The following is a 19042-nucleotide window of genomic DNA, read 5'->3' on the forward strand; positions in this document are numbered from 1 at the left end:
GCAAACCGTGTGTCTGGCCCTTTAAGAATCCAATGGTCGGTTCGTAAATCTCGTTGCAGTCTGTTCTGTTTATGATCTCGCGATAGCTTCACCTCTGTGGCGGCTGTGTGGCCCCCTGTCTTAGTCCGTACGGAGTTGTTTCTGACGTTTGAATGAAAAACAGTGCAAATTACCTCCACTTTGGACCCAGGAAATAATGGCTTCAGCCTTGGAGCAGTTTGTGAACAATGTGCGGCAGCTCTCCGCTCAAGGTAGGGTCGCTAAACTCATTAGAGTTGGAAGTATTAGCTAGTTAGCTAGCATATGCTATCCAATGCCGTGCCGATAGCTAGGCAGCCAAACTGGTTAGAGCCCTCTTTTTGCTTTATCATGTAAACACACCGTAAAAATGACTTTCTCTGGCTGCGAGAGTTGTGTAAAGTATCACCAGAAGATGCGTTAGTACACAGGGACGCCTATGATAACCGCAAACTGGGTGGTTCCTCAAGCTAAATGTCAAAATCATACTTTTTGTTTTTGATCTAGAAAATAATTTCCGATGACTACCTACCGGTAGTCCCGCCCTGGGCACGCGTGATTGGTTGGCGAACGGAATTAGCGAATATCATTGGTTTAAAGTCCATCTGTCAATCCCGCTTGCATTACCTCTATTGCAAGGCCTTGACAGGACACTTGACCGGGCGATTTATATTGAAATACTCAGCCACAGCACGATGATTGTAAATACAGTTGCAAGTCACGGTCGTTTTCTACATTTCTAAAGAATAGCATCTTGACAGCCATAAACAAAACAAAAATGCAATTCTATCTTCAATCCGACCACTAAAAAAAAATTAAGAAAACGCCTCAGCACACTTGCGGAAAAACTTGCCCCCTTATCCTTTGTGGATTTTTATTAATTTAATGTCAACATTTACAATGATAGGGGAAATATATATTATAATACTTATTTTTTTCTAGTTTTAAGTGCAGTTATATCTGTGTGCATGTGTCCCTCTTGTGTGCCACAACATGTAATTAGACATTTGAAAGTTGACATTTAATGAGATTAAATTCCAGTTTAACAGCCTAATTCAGAGGTCTTCAACGTTTTTTACGCCAAGGACCCTTTAGCTGAAAAAGAGAGAGTAGGAACCCCCTACCAAATATATTGTATGCAATTGAGTTGCATATTAAATATGAGCCCAGATGGATTAAATTGAATGTATATTAATATATTATTTATACATATGTTTTAATGTTAAACTTACTGTACATGTGGAAGACACAGTAAATCCTCGAGCTTAACTGTATGGCTACCTTACCTATAGTAATCTTATCTTTTCAATGTGTAAATTAAAAAAAAAAAAAAAAACTTTCACAAATAGGCCAATTTATCTTTGCTATTAATGTTTATTTTCAGACATTTACATTTTTGAAAAAAAACTTTCAAAAAAGTATGTTTTTTTTTGTTTGTTTTTTTTTACCTAATTTGGCGGCCCACCCTGCACTTACTCTGAGGACCCCCTAGGGGTCACAAACCCCCTGTTGAAGATCTCTGGCCTGATTTAATTACAAAACAGCGGGCCTGCCAAAAAAAAACAATGAAAATTGATCTGCATCTAGCATTGCAATGTAAACTCTCTCAGATATGAGAAATGTGTTCTTCCAAAGATCTAAAGGACATGCAAGAAGGTCCAAAATGGTGTAATTTCTCTCTGTTCTCCTACCCCCCCCCTCCCCTCCTCCCCCCCACCAGGCCAGATGACTCAGCTATGTGAGTTGATCAACAAGAGTGGAGAGCTGCTGGCCAAAAATCTGTCCCACCTGGACACGGTGCTGGGGGCCCTGGACATCCAGGAGCACTCCCTCGGCGTGCTGGCTGTTCTGTAAGTAGCCTGCTCCATCCCAGGTCTTTTTTTTTCAGGTTTGCCAACCTCAGTGCAGTTAGCCACGGTCGAGAACTCTTCCTCGGTGTCTCGGGAGTCTTCTTCTTCGCCCAGAAAAAGAAAAAGGATATTGAAAAGAGCAAGAGACCGGCTTTTTGAAGCGTGAAGGCTACCGTAGCTGTAATACGTACTTTGAACTGTGCGGCGTGAGAGAGTTAATTGCGATATATGATCTCAACGCTAGATGGGAGAAATTCCCACACATTGGACCTTTTTAATCCGGTTCTTATCGATTCCGATTCTTTGAGGGGTGGAGTTGAAACGGGTCACATGCTTATTTCACAGACAAGTAACCCCCAGAGTTAGATAAGTCCATACATACCCTTCTCATCTCCGTGCGTGTCGTAACTCTGTCTGACGCCCCCACCGCTAGCCTCGCTTAGCACAGATCCTGGAGGTAACCGGCTCCATCTAGCCTACTGCTCCCAATAAGTGACAAAATAACGCCAACATGTTCCTGTTTACATGTTGTGATTTGTAGAGTCACAGCGTGTACAAATAACAAGGTCACATGAGACACAGCCATCTTCTAACCGTATACAAACTGGGAACTAGATTCTAAGAAAGGCGAAGCACTGCTACTTGGGCGGAGTGATTTGCTAGCAGCACCTGAAGCCCCGTGGTGAGGAGCAGAGAGTTAGCCTGGAGTTCACTCAGAGTTGGAGTAATAGAGTCAACAATTACTAGATAGTAAAAGCATAGCGACCTTGTTATTTGTACACCCTGTGACTCTACAAATCACAACATGTAAACAGGAACATGTTGGCGTTATTTTGTCACTTATTGGGAGCAGTAGGCTAGTAGGGAGCCGGTTACCTCCAGGATCTGGGCTAGGCTAAGCTAGCGGTGGGGGTGTCAGACAGAGTTACAACACGCACGGAGATGAGAAGGGTATGTATGGACTTATCTAACTCTGGGGGATACGGTGAATAAGCTAAAGTCCCAATATGTCGGCGTGTTCCTTTTTAAAAAATTTTTTTATTATTATTATTCTGGGGTGTTTTTTAGTTTTTTCTGTCGCTAGCCCAAATATTATTTGCTGTGTTACAACTACAAATGAGACCAACATGCAACTAAATGTGCAGCCAATCTAGACACCCGTCCTAGAATGCCAATGAGGAAATCAGGGAATTGTTTCAGACAATGTTTCCGGACTCTCACCTTTTATCTTTCTTTTGATGTCGTGATACACGTCTTAAATTTCATTCACGATGGCCTTAAAAAGGTCTTTTAAAAAGGTCTTAAAAAGGTCTTAAATTTGACTTGTTGAAACCCTGGAATCAAGAAATGCCGATTCTGCATTGAATATTATTGCTGTTGAGTTTGATCGCACATTATATAAAACACACTTTTTACTATTTTTACTTAGTTCTAACCGCTTACTATAACGTAAACACTAAATGTGCTGAGTTCACTTCTGCATCACAAACCTTAAAAACTCAAGTTAAACACCGTTCCAAAGATATCATTTGACTCTCTGCATTTGGGAAAAAGGACCCAACAACTAAATCATCCAATTTAGTTTTTTTAAGGTCTGTATTAAAGCGTAACTCTCGCCAAAATGCTACCTAGGGTCTTTTTTGTGAATGTACCCGAGTCAGACTTTTGTTTAAAAGCATAATTAGGACGGAAACGCCACTTTTAAGATTCACCGTATTGTCGTTTTCGGTCAAATGGCCTTCTGAATGGGAGTGCTAGGGTCACTACTATGATGGCATCAAAATCACTGTTTTTAAAACACGAAGAAGGCTCGACACAACATGAAACTTTGCTCCAAGTATCACCAGGGGCTCTACACATGAACTCAGCATTGAGTACAGTTTGTGTACACAGAGTTTACTAAAAAGAAAGGTTAGGAACAACTCACTGTAGCTGTTGTTGTTTACGCTATCCGCCATCTTGCCAGTCAAAAGTATCGATCTCCGAATGCGAATGAATGGACTCCATAGGAGGAAATGTCATTCGTATATGAGGCTCCTTTTTCAACTACAAGGTCAATATTGTTTTTCACTAACGACAAAACAACAAATTATCCATGCATTTATATGGAACTAAGCTTTAGGAGCTTTCCATCTTTACTCTCCTCCCTCGACTCTTTTTGACTGGTTAGATGGACGGCGAGCGGAAAAACCAACTGCTAAAGTGAGTTGTTAAAACCTTTCTTTTTAGTAAACTCCCATTCAAAAGGCCGTTTGACCGAAAAACGAAAATACGGTCAGTCTTAAAAGTGGCGCTTCCGTCCTAATTATGCTTTTAAACGAAAGTTTGACTCGAGTACATTCACAAAAAGACCCTAGGTTGCATTTTGGCGAGAGTTACGCTTTAAGGTCTCTTTGGTTCCTTAAAAATGCCTTGGCTCACCACCTCCTCTCTGCTTCCAGATTTGTGAAGTTCTCCATGCCAAACATCCCTGACTTTGAGACGCTCTTCTCCCAAGTCCAGCTCTTCATCAGTACTTGCAATGGGGAGCACATTAGATATGCAACAGACACTTGTAAGTCCAGACTAACCAAAGCTCTCGCTCCTCCATGTTTAAGGATGCATGTTTCTATTCTTGTTTTTTTTTTTTTTTATATGTTTATTTAAAAAAAAAGATTTCTACACTGATCCCTGTTCTATGACTTATTTGTTTTGAGAGGATGTACTCTGAGCTAAGCTGTGTCCCACTTTATCTAAATGATGCCCACTATTTCTCATGCAAGTACTTTACTACTGGCTTTTTCCAGTGTCTGCTGACAAGATCTAAAATGTTTTTTTCTAGTAGCAATCAAAACTAAGAACAATTCAATTTTATTTATAGTGTCAAATCATAACAGGAATTATCTCAGGACACTTTACAGACAGAGTAGGTCTAGACCACACTCTATAATTTACAAGGACCCAACAACTCCAGTAATTCCCCCAAGAGCATGCATGAATGCGTAAGTGCGACAGTGGCGAGGAAAAACCTGGGACAGACCCAGGCTCTTGGTAGGCGGTGTCTGACGGTGCCGGTTGGGGGTGTGATGAACAGTGGCAATAATAGTCACAATAAAGATATTGTAATAGTTATAATAGTTCATGGTGTCCATGCTGCGTTGGTCAGGTCGTAACGGTCAGGTATATCGGTGTCGAGTAATAGTGCTCAGCAGTATCTGCGATTTATAAATTTTTTTTTTTTTTGAATAAAAGAATTTTTTTTGGGCATTTTCAGCCTTTTATTTTTAATAGGACAGCAGAAGAAATGAAAGGGTGGAGAGAGGGGGGAATGACATGCAGCAAAGGGCCGCAGGTCAGAGCCGAACCCGGGCCCGCTGCGTCAAGGAGTGAACCTCTATATATGGGCGCCCGCTCTACCAACTGAGCTATCCGGGCGCCCGTAATACACAGTCATTTGGCACCCTTGAACCGTGCGAGGTTGAAAAGAAATGGCAACATTGTATGAATGTTATGCGTGTGTCCAGGAATACGATGCCTAACCTGCAGTGACGTGTAGACCTATCTTGTACGCGTGAGCAGTGCTTTACACTTAACCAACCACTAAAAGAGTAGTCTGGCTCAACGGATGTAGGATGCTAAGATGAAGCCTGACATCCGGCGCTCTCGCTATGTCCGCAATTCGGGGTTTAGCGCCGTCCAGGACTGTTGTGATTGGTTTAAAGGGACACAAACAAGCCAGAGGTTTTTTCCCAGAATAGATAGGCGGTGTAGCCAGACCTTACCCCGGCGCTGACCCAAAGCTATGGAGGTCTGGCTGTGTGAGACTACTAAAAGAGTAACCTTCCTTCACTTGTGTTTCCTCTCACAGTTGCTGGTCTCTGCCACCAGTTGACAAACGCCCTCGTAGAGCGGAAACAGGTAAGACTGTGGATTCTGACTTCGGTGGGAGCGCGATGCCCAACCAGTTATCATTACAGAGCAGAAGATTTAACTCTAACGTTTATATTTTTTTACTGTCCAAATGAATCTGCATTGATTGGTTGTGTTTGATAATCGAGTGAATAAAAATGTTCTTAAATTTCTGGTTTAGTGTTTAAAATGTAAATTGCTGGATGAAATATGACACGGAGGAAAAACAGCATATTTTTATGCCGCTATGTTTTCTAAGAGTCGGCAGTATAAAAAAGAGAGAGAAAGATATTCTCTCTCTCTCTCTCTCTCTCTCAAAAAGTACTTTCTTGAGTGGCTACTTCTTTATAGATTATGTATAATGCTGTCATGGTTGCGCAAAACTGTTTTCATTCATGACTCACAGCAGTAGTCGGCAGCGATGTGGTTGCTAATGAAGACTGAATAGTTCTAATGCAGAATTCGAATGGGGTTCATTTATTTCAGAGCGGCGTCTATTTTCTTGTCTTTAGTCTTTTGCCCCTCGTTCAGCCTCTGTCTTTGGCTTGTGAGCCATACACCTCTAGCTTCCATCAAAGACCACCTGCCCACTGAACGTAGTGTGAACGGGAGCGTGCCACTGTTCCCACAGCCCTATGTTCCCACATTTCTAATTTCTTTTGTCAAAATTAGGTCCTATGTTCCCACATTTCTAATTTCTTTTGTCAAAATTAGGTCCTATGTTCCCACATTTCTAATTTCTTTTGTCAAAATTAGGTCCTATGTTCCCACATTTCCTTTTTCATAAATTTTGTTTCAGATTTTATCCCACTTTCTCCCAATTTGGTAGCCAGTTACACCCAACCTGTTATCCCTTAGCAGTGGGCTACAGATGGAATGTACCCCTAACCCTAGGGCCTAACTTTAAGAAAAATCTTAGAAATGTGGGACCATAGGGCTGTGGGACCATAGGGCTGTGGGACCATAGGGCTGTGGGACCATTGGGCTGTGGGACCATAGGGCTGTGGGACCATAGGGCTGTGGGACCATAGGGCTGTAAGAACATAGGCCGGTAAGAACATAGGGCTGGCCCCGTGTGAGCAGGGTGTATTTATGGACAGAGCACGGTTTTATTGTAGACTGTCTACCAGCTCCAAACGCTGCAGGACCATGGACTCTGTTATCACATTGTAAGGCTGTTTTTCTGCCAGATAGTATAGAAGTATAGCTAACATTCAATCTTCACTGTGTAACAGATAAAACATGTCACGGAGCATTATAACATGAAACACCATCAAACCGGTTCTATATTCTTATGCAAGGATGAGAACATGGATATGAATTGCATATTTATTTATTTATTTTTTTAATAAGCATGGGACGTTGAACGGAGCATTTATCACAAGAGCTAAAGTTATAAAAAACAAACCATTCCAATAAAAAAATCAGTATTTTCCTGTAAACCGCAATTTCTGATCTGCCTCAGTTCAACAGCAGCATCTACATATTGCACCTTCTACGATCATGTTAAATAAAGTAATACAAAAGAAATGAAAAATCAGTCTGTGATATGTAACATAATTCCAGCACAAAAATGTTAAGTTAAAATAAAATAAAGGCGCGTCTTTAAAGATGACGATATGTATCGCTATTTTCACTTTGTGTGGATAATACTGGATAGTTGATGATTGAATCCATATATCGATCCAAAACCCCTACCCATTATGTGTGTTAAAGGAAACTGCTTGTGAGCGGCTGAGAACTATTTTTAATGTCGTCTGCACCTTGCTGCAAAAGCAATTTCCCCCTGCGGCGATAACGCTAAATAATTAACACATTTGAATCTTATTTCTCCCCGCCGCCCGACAACGTCCCAAATGAGTCATTCTACTGCTTGAGCGCCGCCGAGCCTCCGCATCCAGGAGCAGCGTGTTTTCCTTTTCCGTCTTGATCTAAGTATTTGAATGCTTTTATTTTTTAATTTATTTTTTATTAATTTATTTTTTTTAAAGCGAGACGCAGGCCCAGGTCGTTTCCAGTGTGTCCGGATGGCTCAGGAAAGCCACAGCTGAATCACTAACTGAATGTGTTTTCCTTCTCCGGCAGCCATTGAGGGGTGTCGTCGTCCTAAAACAGGCAATAGACAAAATGCAGATGAACACAAACCAACTTACCTCAGTTCATGCAGACCTGTGTCAGGTGAGTCTCTAGCCCTGCTGCATCAGCACCACCGTCCAAAAAATGAACTTTGTCTTTTTGTCCACCTGCCGAATGGCCAGTGAATGTTCACATTAGGGCTGCACGATATGAGGAAAATATGCGATACGCGATAGCGATAACGATATTCCTTGAGATAAATGAACAGACATTAGAGTGTGCTCAGTTCTGTTGCTTTCAGTATTCTTTTAAAATACAACAAATTGCTTGTTGAATTTAAAACAAATAATCATTTTTAACATTCTTTTATTGTACAAATTGAACATTGGATTGACGGTGACACGCACTACTAAAAATGTGACACATACCAGTCCCTCCAGAAAAACGTGACTATGCGATCGCATAATTCAATGCATAATCAGCCTAAGTCCGCATATTTACGCATATTATTTTTCAAATACACAGCACTTTCGCCCCGTGATTTTGCCGATTTCCGCGCAAAATATGCGGGGCTTGCATGATTTCATAATCCCCGCATTTTCGTTGCAAAGAAAGTCACACATATCTTAGCAGAAAGTTGGAAAAAATGTCGCACAAGAGCAGCCATTTTCCCATGTTGCCATGGGAACGTTACGAAGTGACGTAATTGCGCGACGTGAACATCATCGAAAAGCTGCAAACCCCGCGATGAAGCCGCGATGAAGCCGCGATGAAGCCACGATGAAGCCGCGATGAAGCCGCGATGAAGCCACGATGAAGCCACGATGAAGCCGCGATGAAGCCGCGATGAAGCCGCGATGAAGCCACGATGAAGCCGCACTTTTTGCAAGTTCCCGCAATTTCGTCGCATAAATACCCCGCATATTCCATCGCGTTTTTTAAGAAAACGTGCCACATAATCAAGGATTTTTGCCCGCAACAATCACACACAAGAAGAAAAAGGAAGGACTGATGTACACTTTAAAGTGCAGTTTTCTACCGATATTTTCTTTCAACTAACAAAAAAATCTCGTAGCCTCTATCGCGATATGTACTGTGTATTGCGCCAGTTGGTATTGCGATGACGATAAAAAACGATATATTGTGCAGCCCTAGTTCATATTGTACCAGCCACTTAATAGATTCCCCTTTTTTTATTTATTTATTTATGCATTTTTGGGCTGGCGAGTGAAGCAAACCTGCCAGCCGTTTGCCTATTTCGCCGGCATTTAGCTGGTAGACGGTGCTAATTTTGGAGCCTGATCAGCACCACGGCTGTAATCCTAAATGGCCTCATGATCCAACTTTTAATTTAGCTACCTAATGGGATCTATTTAGCTGTACTAGATTTAAGATTTAGTTTTAATTGTCCCAGAGGGATATTTGTCATTTGTGAATCAACATCCAAGTTATCCCCTGTTATCTTAATTGTTTTCGATCTCCTTCTCCTAAATGCAGAGCATTTAAGTGGTTGTGTTGAATAATTCAAACGCAGGCTCAGTCCCAGCACAGTTGCCTTCTGGTGTGAGCGTCCAGTGTAACCCCTCTAAGTTGTCCTCTACCTACCTGTCTGTCTCCTTGCAGCTGTGCTTGTTAGCAAAGTGCTTCAAGCCCGCCCTGCCCTTCTTGGAATTGGACATGATGGACATCTGTAAGGAGAACGGAGCTTACGACGCAAAGCACTTTTTATGTTACTACTACTATGGTGGCATGATCTACACGGGACTCAAGAACTTCGAAAGAGCACTGTATTTTTATGAACAGGTACTCTCACACTCCCAAAATACCCAGATACACACTCAAATACATGCGCTGACATGCATGCGTGTAATGCCATAGCACACATTCTTTGAAAATTGGTTTCTAATGTGACCATTCATTCTTCAGAGTTTGTCCTGTACTTACGCAGGGCTTAAGATTCTCAGGCACTACGCCTGAATCCAGGCATGGTGCAGTTTTAACATTTTTATAATGACTTAATTCAATGCGTTGTACTCCAGGGCAGCATTTCAGGCTCACAAATGGTTTCTTGCTTTAACCCCTGCTTATGTACTGTATGCCCTGAATGCGTAACATCTCAGTTTTTCTCTGGCACATATGTAGATGATCACGTGTGTGTCTCGTTTTTCTCTTGTCCAGGCAATAACCACTCCAGCGATGGCAGTGAGCCACATCATGTTGGAAGCCTATAAGAAATACATCCTGGTGTCACTCATTCTCCACGGCAAAGTGCAGCCGCTGCCCAAATACACCTCGCAGATAGTAGGGAGGTTCATCAAGGTAAGGGCAAATAGCACGGATGGAATGAGCAGTATTAGGGCTTCGCTGTTTTCCCTTACAGCGGTTACCTTTACATCTGCAGCCATTTCAGTAACCGGATTTTCAGCTGATGCAAGCCAGCTCATTAGAACTATGTTAGAATAACCAGATACAGCTAGTCAAGAAATGTACACACAGCTACAACTAATGCAGTAAAGCACTGTTTGCACGGGACTAGTATTACCAGTGGATCTCATGTTATTTAGAAATCCCCATCTCACATTTACTGACATTATCCCTAGGGTTTGGTACCCAACTCTGTACTTAGGTACCAACCGAATTACGTCGGTACTACCGACGACCGATTCATTTATTTTGTTCTAAATAAAGAACAAAATCTTCTAAGTAAACGGGATGAATAGGTTTGGAATTATTTTAACAACGGAAATGAATTCAATTTGTTATACAGAGGGAAAGTACCGAAAAACATGTAACCCTAATTATCCCCCACGTATGATGTCACGGCTCTGTCAAAACCTTAACTTCTAATTGCCTTCGCAGCCAACACAACCCCGAATCACAGACGCCGGTCACCACGGGACTCCTTTTATCACACAACCTCTGTGTTTGGCGAAGTGTGGCGGGTCATTTGCGGTGGAATGTTCACTTGACAGATTACTGACATGGCAGATTTCACACGGGATTAAGATCAGACGACCGCCGCAATTATTACAAATGACTAGAGGTCCCCAGGTAATCCTGGTCCCATCAGATGGGGTGTAACACAACAGTCCTGCGATACATCCTCACTTCATTAAGTTTATACTGTTCCTTTTCTGTTGAAACCCTTTTAGAGGGGCGTTGACTTAACTGCAGGGTCACTGAGCAGTCTGTGGTGCTGTTGAATTGCATTGCATTAGACTGACGTGTCGATTATTTTGTCCAGCCTGTTAATATCACTGAGGGTAAAGCTCTCTGTACCTCTCACCTCTCTAAAACACATGCTGTTTAAATTGCACATGCAAGCATTTCTGTGTTTTCTAACGATAAAACGGATGGAATGTGGCTTTGAAAGTATAGACTCCCAAGTGTCGTCATGCACAGCAGTTTGCTGTTTATCTAGGTTTCATTAGAGAGTCAAATAGGGCACCAGTCACCTTTTTTTTTTTTTTTTTTCTATTTTCATTGTCAATGAACCTGTTGATTATGTTGTAATCACTCAATCAATATTATTACAGTCAAAGTGCTGCGTTATCTAGCTGTAAACATCTTAGAATGGCTGTGTCTGGCTTCTCCAGTTTTCAATGTAAGCAGAGGTATTGTAATATGCAATACAGTATTTATACCATACTTACTTACTTACTCCTCTTCATCCCCTATGGGACATGAGGCTTCAATGAGCACTCTCTATTGCATTCGGTCCCTGGCAGCATGTTGGGCCTCTCCCCATGACATGTTCATCTGTTCCAGCTCTTATGTCACAGTTCTGCGCCAGGTGGTTTTGGGCCTCCCAGGTTTTCTCTTGCCAGGTGGTGTCCATCTTAAGGCGACTTGCATGCGGTCCTGCTCCGTCCTCAACACATGTCCTAGCCATCTCAGGCGTCTGTGCGTATTCTCCTTGGTGATGCTCCGGCTTCCCGTTTTTTCGTATTTATACCATATGTATATGCAATAAATGAGCTGTTAACAGCCAATGCCCACGAGAGGTTCCACTGTGGCCAGCTTTTTTCTGAGCTTCCAGACCGAGTTTCCCCAAGTGTGCCAAATCCTTTTCAGCTCAGAAGGAAATGAGGCGACTTCAGGGACTTAATCATTTAATAATAGTGTTGATTGCAGTGTGAACACACTGTAAAACCCAGTGAAGATCTGGTACAGTTGATCATTGGTTGTGTGCCATTAAGTAATTTTTTTTCTTCTTTTTCTCTGTGTCCTTTCTCTTTGTGTTTCTCTTCCCGCTGCCCTTAGCCCCTGAGCAATGCATACCACGAGATGGCTCAGGTCTACACCACCAACAACCCGGCCGAGTTGCGCGGCGTGGTCAACAAACACAGCGAGACCTTCGCACGAGACAGCAACACAGGCCTGGTCAAACAGTGCCTCTCCTCCCTCTACAAGAAGAACATCCAGAGGCTAACAAAGGTGGACGCGTTTGTGTGTTCTTGTATTCTTAATGCGAGCCAGGGGTTTTCGCAAGAAAAATATGAGTGAAATTGATCCAATCCTTACTTCTTCATGGGCTGACGACGCTGAGGTTTGAACTGTACTGTATAACCGCTGGTTTGATTTCGGTTAAGGATTAAATTAAGTTTAGTCAGAGGGATATGGAATTAGGGCTGGGCAATATATCGATATTATATCGATATCGTAATATGAGGCTATATATCGTCTTAGATTTTGGATATCGTATCATCGTGATATGACACAAGTGTTGTCTTTTCCTGCTTTTAAAGGCTGCACTACAGTAGCGTGATGTACTTTTCTGAACGTACCAGACTGTTGTAGCTGTTCTGTTATTTGCCTTTTCCCCACTTAGACATTATGTCCACATTACTGATGATTATTTATCTAAAATCAAAGTGTGAAGATATATTGTTAAAGCACCAATTGTCAACCCTAGAATATCGCCGCAATATCGATATCGAGGTATTTGGTCAAGAATATCGTGATATCTGATTTTCTCCATATCGCCCAGCCCTACATGGAAGGTATACAGAACGTTTAAAGGTACACTGTGTAGTGTTTGAAGTATTTTATTAGCTAAAATCTATGTCTTCATTCATAAATCTGTCCTCATTGGTGTAAAATGACCTCTGCCAATGATCTGACTTATCCTCGTAAGCCAAGAATTTCTCATCTGTATTTACATCGGACGGGCAAGTCCAAGGAGGCTTCCATGTCGTTCCGCCATTTTGAAAAACTCTAATCGCTGAGAGGGACATACAGCACTAGCCTAGCTGTCTAGCTAATCCACAAGGAGTTTTCGTTCAGAGCCGGCGTCACGTGACTGAAACCAGCTGAAACGGCGAAGGAGATCAGTGAGAGGCGCTTGTCACTGCCCCCCGGCAAATTTGAAAGCCTGCACTGCACTTCAGTTCATAATGGAGGATCATAACTTATGCCGAGCTACAGGAGAAGGAATCCTCGTCGCCAAAAAAGCGGAAAATTGGAAGACGTGTTGTCATAGCTTCTTGGTACGTAACGGCTACCGTAGCTGCAACACGCATTTGAAAAAGCGAGGCGCTAGAGAGCGCTATTCGTTTGAATGGGAGAAATTCCTACACAGTGTACCTTTTTTAAAGCTTTAGTGCGCAACTTTTTTATATTAATGAACGTCCGTTACATTCAAGCCGTTGCCAAATGAGTTGCTACAAAGCTAATTAAGACTATCAGCTCCCCCAACTCTCTCTGGATTTCTCAGTATGACTATGTTCAGAAGATTGTGGCGTCCGGTAACTTTTATGCGCAGAAACTCGAGTGAAGATAACGACCTCTTCTGAAGAGTCCATCATGTGTTTTTTTTTTTAATCCTCCTTGGCTAGTAGCAACTGCGTTGGGGAGGGGTGGGGGCGCGTGTGCGATCACGGAAGGCTTGTATCATGTGTTGTCATTACTTAGAATTCCTCATGGGGGCGACAGAAACTACGCGCTATAGCTTTAAGGATCATGGCAATACAGAATGACGAAGCGACGAAGCATGTCGCCGTTTTAGTTCAGTCTATCAGGCCAGGTGAGAGCAAAAACCTTTTTAAACTCTGATCTAAGGCATCTGGAAACGCGTCTCAATCCTCCTCCTACAACTGTGCTGCACGCCATCAGAAGTGCCAGTAATCCAAATGACAGGAAACAACCCAAAAAAAAAACACATGGGTGAGTGAACTGAAGGCGGACGTGGACAACTGCTAGCCAGCTGTTAAGTCTTGTTTGGAAAGCTGAGCAAACCAGATAGGAAACAACGGCTGGCTGTCTTCAGCTAGAGCTGGTTAACATATCACTTATCATATCACATAATCACTCTGTCATGACATGGGAGGAGCCATAGCTTAGTGTTTTGGTTATCTTAATATTAAGAAGAAGAAGAGATACTTGTATTAATCCCCATAGGGGAGAATTACATTTTACACCCCGTTACATACACTTATCATGACTTAGCTTTGATTTGAGGGATTTTTTTTTCCTGTTTTTTTTTAATGCTTCGCTACAGTTGGCTGGTGCAATATTTACCTTTTTTAAATCGAGCTGTGTAAGCTTTAATCAACCGAATGCAAAGATCCTACAAACGCTCAACCAAAGACAAGTAACTGTACACGATGTTACACTCATAGGTTCAGCAGATCCTTTTGTCCAATCTGTTTTAAATATCACGTCATGCGTCCCCTGCAGACCTTTCTGACACTGTCTTTGCAAGACATGGCGAGTCGAGTGCAGCTGTCCGGCCCCCTGGAAGCAGAGAAATACGTCTTACACATGGTGAGTCGGTCCCGAAAGACCAAAGCATGAAACTCCAGCCTTAACGCTTGCCGTCTGTACACGTAACTTAAAATCAAGAGCAATGTTTCAGCGCTCCTCGTTGTTCTTCCGTGCAGATTGAGGACGGTGAGATCTACGCTAGCATTAACCAAAAGGACGGCATGGTCTGCTTCCACGACAACCCCGAAAAATACAACAACCCGGCAATGCTCCACAAAATTGACCAAGAGGTGAGGATGTCCAACTCTGGTTTGCAACGTTGTCTTTCCTTTGCATGACGTCCCTACCGTTATGTTATGTTATGTTATGTTACTACTTTTAAAGTGAAGCTCTGTTATTGTTTTCTCCTTTCAGATGTTGAAATGTATAGAGCTGGATGAGAAACTAAAGTCTATGGATCAAGAAATCACAGTAAACCCACAATTTGTGCAGAAGGTGAGGCAATCAAATGTATAAATATATATATATTTCTATTTTTTTTTTTTTTTTTTTTTTTTTTACATATGTGTGGATGTATTTTTCTTTGTAGAATCTCAACTAGAGGTGTTGAAATTAATCAAATAATCGATGCATCGAATCGTGGACATGGACGATGCTGCATCGATAATCGGCCGGGCCATAATCGATTATTTCTGTTTACAATTTAATGTTGGCCTGACAACCTTTCTGTTTACATATTCTGTTATGTTTTGCACATTCAGGAAGTGCCATGTGCTCAGTGCTGTAGTTTGATGTATCCAGTTTATTTAGCATTAGAGCACCGCAGAATGTTTTTGTTTTTGAAGCTTGAAAAGCTATGAATTAAATATCCTATATGGCTCTAATAGTAAAAATGTATTTGACGCATCGAGATGCATCGAGATATCGGATCGAAGACATGATAATCGTAATCGACTCGGGAGATCAGTGGAGAGTCACACCTCTAGTCTCAACATATCTTTCCTTGCGAATATCCTGGTTTTTAGCTTGTGGCTCATTGCTAAATTAACATTTTTATTCATGGTGCAAAGATGCTTTATATGTGGTAGAATTATTTTATATTCTAAATGATCAAAGGAATGAACACAGTGTAGCACAACGGTAGCTAGTGTTCGAATCATTAAAAAAAAACAAATAAACATAACTGCAGTTGGACAAAACATGCTCTTTTTTTATTTATTTTTTTTATTTAGGTGTTCCAAAAGCATTCCCACTGGGAACATGGACTAATGATTAAAAAAAAAAAGGTTTTCGTTTCCCCAGCAAAGACATCCAGATAATTCAGTCGTAAACCTGCTCCCTTGAAAAACTAAACTATCAGCCACTGTTTGTGGATATACAACAGGAACCGGTTTTTAAGCTATTGCCGGTCCGGTAGCAATTATGTATTTATTTATTTTTTTTAACCTGTGACGCTTTTGTTTTTCAGAGTATGGGATCGCAGGAGGACGATGTTGGTAGCAAAACATCAAGTTATTCCTGAGGGGCCTTGGACAGGGAGAGAACGCCGCAGCCGCCCAACCCGTTCTTCCCAGGATGAGTTGGATTTTTTTTAAAAGAGGAAAAACAAACAAACATTCTATTGCATAAGGACATTGGTCAAGGAAAATCTAATTGTGTGGAATGATGATACATTTGGTTATTCTTTCTTCACAGTGTCTTAAGGATAACAAATTTATCCTTACAGAAAAGAAAAAAGAAAAAAAAATCTTACCATTTTTGTCAGTGTTTTATTTATCAATGTTCAGGTTGGAGCGCCACTGCTACATTAACAGAAACCACAATAATAAAAACTGGACTTATTTGTTCCAAACGTATGTGTGAATAATCTCACTGTTTGTATCGGTTCTGCTGCATGATGGCCGTAAAACAAGAGGGCCTTACGTGAGGTAAAACATCTATGACTGCCGAGGGATATATTCTACATTTTGTAAAGACTGCAATCACCGTTTTTTCCTCGCACTTCTTTTGGTTAGAATGCAGATACCATCAATAGCAGATCTGTACACATGGACATGCCTTTGACCAAACAAGGCACAATGGAGGAGTCAATCACAATCTGGTGCACTGTTTTGTTGTTTTTTTTTCCCTTTCCTTTCCTACTTTTTTTTTTTTTTTTTTTTTTTTTTTTTTTTTTTTAGGTTGGATCCACTAGAGGTCGTTAGAGCACTGTATAGAAACCCGTTTAGACAAGAGGTTGAAGTCAACAGATGAAACCAAACTGTCATGTCATTTGGGAAGCTTGAGCTTTGCGATTGTGGATCTGTTAATAATAAATTGTTTAAGAATTATAGTTCTGGGTTTCATGCCTTCTCATCCCTTTTGGTTCAAGACATGTACTTTTAAGACGGATTAGAATTCCCATCCACTCTTTGCTGCTCTTGATTGTCACATTATAACGTTCTTTATTGATACAATGAAGCTGATTTATGTTTCAGCCAATGAACGTCCTTATACAGACGGATGTGGTTTGCCGGGAAATTGCACCAATCACGACGCAGCACCCACTTCACAGAGGCGGGACTTTACCGTAAAAAGAAAGTTGGCACACGCCAATCATACGCAGCGCTCGCCACTCATTGGTCGACCGTTATGAATGAGGTGGGTCTTGACGACGCACCGTGTGATCCACTGTTGAAATTCCAGTGCTAACCAACTTTAGCCAGCTTGCTAACATGTAATTCAGCGAATGTGAAGAACTACATATACAGCGCTAAACTGGATTTAAATGCAAAAAAATATTTTATTTCCAACATAATATTGTAAAAATCGTCTTGATGATTGCTACCGCGCGTGTCTCCTTAACTGCAACCAGGACATGTCCGGTTAGCCAGAACGCAGCAATCGGTGGATAACGAACCTGGCAAGCTAGCCAGCCAGCCCGTCCGTTTCTACTGGGTCTGCGTTGAGGGATTTTGACAGGTTCCATCTACCCAGAGGACAATAAAAAGCCGGTTGCTGTGACTACCATGAGTCCCGCGGGCTGCCCCCATGTCAACGGCTTCAAAGTGGACAACTGGAAGCAGAACCTGAGGGTTATTTATCAGTGTTTCGTGTGGAGCGGTTCAGCCGAGACCAGAAAACGCAAGGTAACAAGTGACAGAGTGAGACGAGTGGTCAGAGAAAGGGACTCTAAAACGTACGCCAGACTGAGTGTGTGTTTGTGTATGTGTGAGCTGAGCTGGCGTCCCGTGCGTGGACACTTCCCCCCCCCCCCGCGCCCTGTCAAAACAACACAAACATCCGACACTGAATGCCAAAGTACTGTGTTTGCTCTCAGTCAAATACTACCCCACGCTCTAGTTTTTCCTTGGTATCTATCAGGCTAGAATTAGCCGACATAGCAACATCAACACCTGACAGACTTGCCACAGCTGCACAGCAGACCAAACTGAAGCAAACTATACGAGCATCACTGTGGTAACCCCTGCCCGACCGTTAGCTCACTTCAAAAGCTAGAGACCGCATTATTGATTAGAAAGCTGATGTGCATCGGTTGGCTCTGCGCCTGCACTGGCTCCACTTCCTTCCACCAGCATTAGGCTACACGGTGCTATTTCCTTGCTTAGGGGGGAGGGCAATAATAATTGTTTTTAAACTCAACTAAGCTTACTCTCTACCTGTTATCCTGCGATCCCTAAGCCAAAATGACAGATATGCAGCTATCTTTGCACTGCATGACTGCAATACGATGTCGTTAAACTGTTAAAGCAATAGGATGTGTGTGTGTGTGTGTGTGTGTGTAATCCGTCAGTCTCTCTTTCACATGGGTACAGTTTGTTCGTATTCTTTAGAGAGGGAAGCACATTTTATTGAGTCCTATTTATTGTAAAGATCAACAACACATGGATGCAGAGCAGATTTGCACAATATTAGCATGTTGTGTGTGTGTGTGTGTGTGTGTGTGTGTGTGTGTGTTTTGGCTGCCCCTACATGCATCCTGCACTCGAATGGGCTCTGGAACAACCCCATCCCCCTGTCATCTGTCATGGGATCAGTGGGGAGTTTGTTGTCCAGGAGGCATGTTTACTGAAATAAATGGTGTAAATATTACACACACACACACACACACACACACACACACACACCCTACCCTGAAGAGCAGACAAGGCTGGTAAAAGGGCTCACATCCCTCCTGGGCATTACCTCCCTATTGGCAGTGCATTCTTATTGATATTGATCGTGGCTCAGTTTTCCACTCAGATGGAAGCATGCGGCCCAACAGGAAGCCCTTACACATTTAGTAAACATTTAGTTTTTTTTTTCTCTCTCAATGGGACACTTACTCTAAAATGTCTCTGAAGAATGTGATTACACATCTTTTGGCACTTAGATAAACATGGTGATTGATGTTTTCCATCCCATTCATTGGTAATTTTCCAGTTTAACCTGAGCTCCAGCATATGCTTCAGTTTGTTTGTGTCTGTATGGAAGCAATCTCAAGACCCATATGCTTTATCAGCGTC

General features: G+C 42.0%; 2 protein-coding genes across 3 annotated transcripts in view; both read left to right on the plus strand.

Annotated features, from left to right (window-relative positions):
- The first annotated feature begins 67 nt into the window (after positions 1–67).
- Positions 68–16393, plus strand: cops3 (COP9 signalosome subunit 3). Its single transcript, XM_078279438.1, has 12 exons — positions 68–251; positions 1739–1868; positions 4310–4422; positions 5716–5765; positions 7842–7934; positions 9456–9635; positions 10011–10151; positions 12096–12269; positions 14511–14597; positions 14714–14827; positions 14952–15032; positions 16006–16393. The coding sequence occupies exons 1-12, from the start codon at positions 197–199 to the stop codon at positions 16057–16059; spliced, it is 1272 nt and encodes a 423-aa protein (XP_078135564.1). The 5' UTR covers positions 68–196; the 3' UTR covers positions 16060–16393.
- Positions 16394–17144: 751 nt separating this feature from the next.
- The window catches only part of usp22 (ubiquitin specific peptidase 22), a 36704-nt gene continuing 34806 nt past the window's right edge, over positions 17145–19042 (plus strand). Inside the window, exon 1 of one of the 2 annotated variants that reach the window (XM_078278835.1) lies at positions 17145–17665. In XM_078278835.1, coding sequence (XP_078134961.1) covers positions 17546–17665 — 120 coding nt within the window. In that variant the 5' untranslated portion in view covers positions 17145–17545. The remainder of the gene's footprint in view (positions 17666–19042) is intronic. The other variant, XM_078278836.1, reaches the window with a different exon arrangement.

This window comes from Sander vitreus, chromosome 21 (assembly GCF_031162955.1).
Source record: "Sander vitreus isolate 19-12246 chromosome 21, sanVit1, whole genome shotgun sequence".
NCBI lineage: Eukaryota > Metazoa > Chordata > Actinopteri > Perciformes > Percidae > Sander > Sander vitreus.

What these genes read in the sequence shown, in the direction of transcription:
- cops3 (XM_078279438.1), top strand. Translation starts at nt 197, where the DNA reads ATGGCTTCAGCCTTGGAGCAGTTTGTGAACAATGTGCGGCAGCTCTCC. An exon ending in CTCGGCGTGCTGGCTGTTCT is followed by an intron (nt 1,869 to 4,309) that starts GTAAGTAGCCTG and finishes CTCTGCTTCCAG; the next exon opens with ATTTGTGAAGTTCTCCATGC. An exon ending in CCCTCGTAGAGCGGAAACAG is followed by an intron (nt 5,766 to 7,841) that starts GTAAGACTGTGG and finishes CTTCTCCGGCAG; the next exon opens with CCATTGAGGGGTGTCGTCGT.